General features: G+C 31.0%; 1 protein-coding gene across 1 annotated transcript in view; it reads left to right on the forward strand.

Moving 5' to 3' along the window:
• Window positions 1–939, forward strand: part of LOC108968378 (anaphase-promoting complex subunit 2) — a gene marked incomplete at its 3' end in the record, with an annotated part of 118293 nt that extends 117354 nt beyond the window's left edge. Inside the window, 1 exon segment of the mRNA XM_018932377.1 lies at window positions 693–939. Within this exon segment, the coding sequence (XP_018787922.1) occupies window positions 693–939 (247 nt within the window).
• Between the last annotated feature and the right edge of the window lie 4063 nt (window positions 940–5002).

A 5002-nucleotide genomic window follows, 5' to 3' on the forward strand; every position in this document is an offset into this window, starting at 1 on the left:
ATTTCATATATAAACACAACTTTGTGAATAAATATATCTTACACCCATTCAAGTTAAAATATTTTTATTAAGAAACGTAGCCAGGGAAATATGATAAACTTTTCCATTTCAATTGATGTTAAAATTGTTTAGAATTTTGCATAACTCACAGGTATGTAAAACTCTAACACCCACTACTATTTCACTGCTCGCAGCTAACCATATATAAATAATATCTTATATAAATTTGTACCAGCTATAAACATCCCGCGAATTTTCAGAAAAATTACAATTTCTTCGTTTTCTGCAGCGTTTCTGCTTTATTTCTTAACACGCTGTCATAATCGAATTTTTCAAAGCCCATAAAAAATTTACAGGCATGAGAAATGTGTGACAGTACTTTACCTTATTTGGGGACGTTAGTAAGAAATAACTCGAATGTTCTTTATGCGTCAGATAAGCACAGGGTTGCAACGCAAATGATGTCAGATTGTTTGAATAACTGGTATAACTTACACTTATACTACTGTCTAATTCTTGTCTTGGCGAATAGAAGACAGGTTATCTCTCTAAAAAATGTATGAGTGAATGAAATAAACACTATATTTTTTTGTTTCTCTATCGTTAATCTTGTTCGTTATATGAGATGAAATTAGTATTGAATAGTTTGATTGAATTTGTCTATATAATATGTATATGAATTTTCATCCTAGATGAATGGATATTAGAAGACCTTAGTCAGATTACAAAAGTTCCATCTACTATACTGCGCCGAAGAATTGAGTTTTGGATTTCACATGATCTAATAAAGGAAATTCGACCAGGAGTATTCAAACTAGTGGAGGACGACGGCAAAAAGTCTGCATTCGAAAAAACTCAATTAAGTCAATCACTTGGAGAGGAAGATGTAGAATCAGCTATGGCTTCTGCAAGCGATCAGCGTGAAGAAGAGCTTCAGGTGTGTATTTTCAATACTTCTTGGCTTATTATTTTAATTTATTTAGTATGAAATTAAATGCCAACCAATTATATATACTAATGCGTCTTATCGTATCGTGAGAGGCAAACACAGTTTTATTCAAAAAAAAAAATTTGAAAAAATGGGGGTGGTCCCGCTCTCTAAAAATATTATGTATTTATTTCCCGAACCATTCAAGCTGAAACAACAAAATCCGCTCAGAACAAATACCCTACCTACTCTGCAAAAATTGATGAAATCGGATGATAATCCCACCTACTCCCCACATAACTGTATTATTAAAAATTACTAAATCACGATAAATTATTAACTAAATATGCAAGAGACATTTACTTTTACTCGCGAGATGTATGGAGGGCGTTATAGAAGCGAGGTCAAAATTGGACAATGAGCGTGTCATTTTTAGGTAAAATCACATACCTATCTCCACCGACTCCAACCGAATTCGGTTATTATTATTATTATGCTAATATTCTTATCTATTCGCAATACCACCATGACTCTACTTCCCATATAACACAATTTAAAATTCCATTTGATTGTTTCACAGTTTAGAATAAAAACCAACAAGCAACTAATATAACGAGATAGAACTTAGCACGAATAGTGGCTTTGAAGTATGAAGTCTTGTTTAATTGATATTTGTATTTATGAATGGGATTCTTATAGTGTGTCTTATAGTCTTCGCCATCTACTACTTGTTTTGGAAAGTGTGACATTTTTTAAACCGCTTTGGATAACAAAATAAACTGAATTCCGTAAAGTTGTCCTTCTATCCTTCCGTCTGACAGTCCATGCAAGCGATAAATTTGGTACTGATGTATGTTCTTTCACTCTGAGAAGGTCGGGCTTAGAAATGGACAAAACCGGATCATTGTCAATTGTCATACCCACAAAATGTAGTTAACGACATCTAAAATGTAATAACTACTTCTTTCGTTTGATTTTATATCATAAAGGATGGTATCCAGCTCTCAAGTAATTGCTCAAGAAAAAAATACATTATTTCTCAAGTAATTTTGACAGCTGGTTACGCATTGTGAATGATCCACATTAGAAGAGCAAGAGAGAATAAACAAAGAAAATAAACTTTGTGCGTATTATGTACATATGTATGTATGTGTGAAGTAACATAAATATTTTTATTGCGATTTAAGGAATGTTGTTGATGATTGGTAAGTTTTATACAACATTTCAAAATAAAATATACTTCATAATAATGAATTTAACGATTACTTTGAATTTCCTTCAAGAAACAATTGTTGATTTGATGTTTCTTCGTAAAACCAGGTTTGCATATTCGCATTTTATTTAAAAAAAAGTATTAAAAATTAGTACTAGATTATTTTAGAGCTGCATACTAACACAAGTAAATTTATCGCAGGAAACTTTCTTGACCGTTTCTTAAGCATTTTTTTATATGAAGTTTTTACATTTCTTGAGAGTTGGATACTAAGCTTAAGCAACTAAAATATAGCCTTCACAACTCTATCTATTTACAAAACAATCCTGGTTAAGCATTCTACAGACAGTTTTTTATAATCATATAGCTTCTATGTCAAATACGTATATATGCAGTACAGTAATTAAAAATAATGGTTATGCTATAAAATATTAAATAAAAATCATTATTCCAACATGTTTTATTTTTACTCAAGTTTTTCCAACATGTTTTAACGTTAAACACCGTTATAAAAAATTATTTATTATTTTTAAATAATAATAAAAATAATTATTTTTATTTTCGAATCTTTTGCCATTGTTTTTATGCCAGCAAGTGACTTCGCATTATGGTATTTCGTTCCATATATTTTGTAACTTTTCTAATGTGTTTAGATCCGAGGAGGACGGCAGCTATTCATCCGATGAGAAGAAACATGAACTTTCGCGTCTACACCAGCTTTGGACGATTCTAGCCTTATGAGCTGGAGGGGAATATTGCTGGAAGCAAAGAAAAGGGCTTTACTAAATAATTGTATTGCGCTTGGCAACATAGACTTTCTTAAACCCTTCTCCAAATAGTATTTTGCATTAAGTGATCGTCTCAGTGTAAAATTTTCGAATAATAATATGTTTTTGTTGCATTATCGGATGCACTACAGAAACATTCTCCAAATTTTGAAATTGAAATTCAAATTATTACGCGTTTTTCTCAGGTTGGTAATTCAAAGGAAGAGTTTTGATGATATCTAGTTTCAATGTGGAATACATAACATTATTCTAGTTACTTCACTAATTTTTTTTGTAGACTGATAAACGAATTAACAATAATTCTTTCGTTGACTTAAAAATCAGGGCTATAGACAGGCATTTCGACAACTTTATTTCAATTGCACAATTTTGTTTTTTTTTGGGTAATTCATTTCTTCGAAGCTTTTTTCAGCTTGGTGGTAATACATTATAATTTTAGTTAAAGCACTTTAGTTGTAAGCAATTTTGTTATTCAACGCGGTTAGTTATATTATATATTGTTCAGTAGAGATACATAATTTTCAAGTAATTTTCATTTATTGTAGTTAAAATAAACCACATGATACTCAATTTATTTCCATGCACTATAAAAATGAGTAGATATTGATGGCTGCACTGCACTGGAAAAGAACATTTGGTCCATTAATAAGAAAGTTTCTTCGCGTCGCCAAAAAAAATCATTAGGGTGCTTCCTCTCCCTTAGCGACTTACGTCCCCTTATCATTTTGCAAAGAATTAATATACAGCACAAGATAATAATAGTTTTGTTCGCCTCATTGTTGTGTATAATTGAGATATACGTACTGTCGGGGTACTCGACGTAGTGTTTGCCGGTGAGCCAAATAAAATAAAATTATTAGGATTGGATAACAATTCAGATGTGTATATTTGAGTAGGTGTAATATATGTACGTATGTATATGGTATGTTAGTATATACAATTGTGTGGGTTTATACAATCAATGGTTAATTGTGTATATGTATATAAAAAGCAATATAAATATAATTATAAAAAATGTAATTATAAATTTAAATGCAAGCTGATGTGTGTCTCATAATTCTTTTCACAGTACAATAGTTAAGTATTTTGTTCTTTTAAGCAGAACGCATTCCTCGCGGATACTTCTTGTTTATTTGAAAACAAACAGTTATTTGAATGTGATATATGCAAAACCAACAACTTTTTTCAAAATTCGAAGAAGAATTCGATTCGGTTTATTATGATTTTCATAAAGGTAGATTAGCAAAAGAATTGGCTGAAATATTTTCGCTACATGTACAATGTTCATACATACATCGCGCAAAAAAGAAATTCGGTTAGTGTTAAAACAACCCAGTGGCAGGCCAAAAAAGCTTACATAAAGAATGAAAAGAGTAATGATCAAACAATTTGAGAATAAACCACAGTGCAGCTTTTGAATGTTAGCTGCAGATTTGAAGGAACATAATATTGGGCAAGTAGGCCACGCAACCATGCTGTTGAGCGACCAAGCTTTTTTGATAGCTTCGAATCGCGCTATAAAACAACGACAATATATATTTACAAAACTATTTATTAATATAAATATATATAATACAACGAATAGAAAGTTACGTGGCTGGTGGTTTGCCAGGTGATATGTAGTGCGTCTGCAGGTAGCGAATATAAAAAGCGAACTAATAACTATGATGCTAGGCTTAGGCAAAGCTAAGCTTAATTGTTCTCACATATATGTATGTATAAACATATTAAAGGATAAAGGGAAATGACGAATAAGAATAACTAGTAATGCTGTGTTGGATATGCGCAATAGAGTGACCAGCTAACAATTAATATTAAATATATTAAATATTTACAATGTTTTCTCACCACAGTGGATTGAATATATGTGTGTGTATAAATTTATTTAACTTAAGTATAAATAATAACTTGAGATTAAATCTACTCATTATTGGTAGTTTCATCGTGAAAGGAGCTGCTCCGAACACATGCAAAGAGTTTTTTTAAACAAAATATTATTCAAGAAGTGCAAGAAAAAAACCATTGCTCTAGCAAATTAACATTGAAAAACGAGTTTCTTTTGTTCTAACTCAC

Source organism: Bactrocera latifrons, unplaced genomic scaffold, assembly GCF_001853355.1.
Source record: "Bactrocera latifrons isolate USDA-ARS-PBARC rearing strain unplaced genomic scaffold, ASM185335v1 scaffold_212, whole genome shotgun sequence".
NCBI classification, from domain to species: Eukaryota; Metazoa; Arthropoda; class Insecta; order Diptera; family Tephritidae; genus Bactrocera; species Bactrocera latifrons.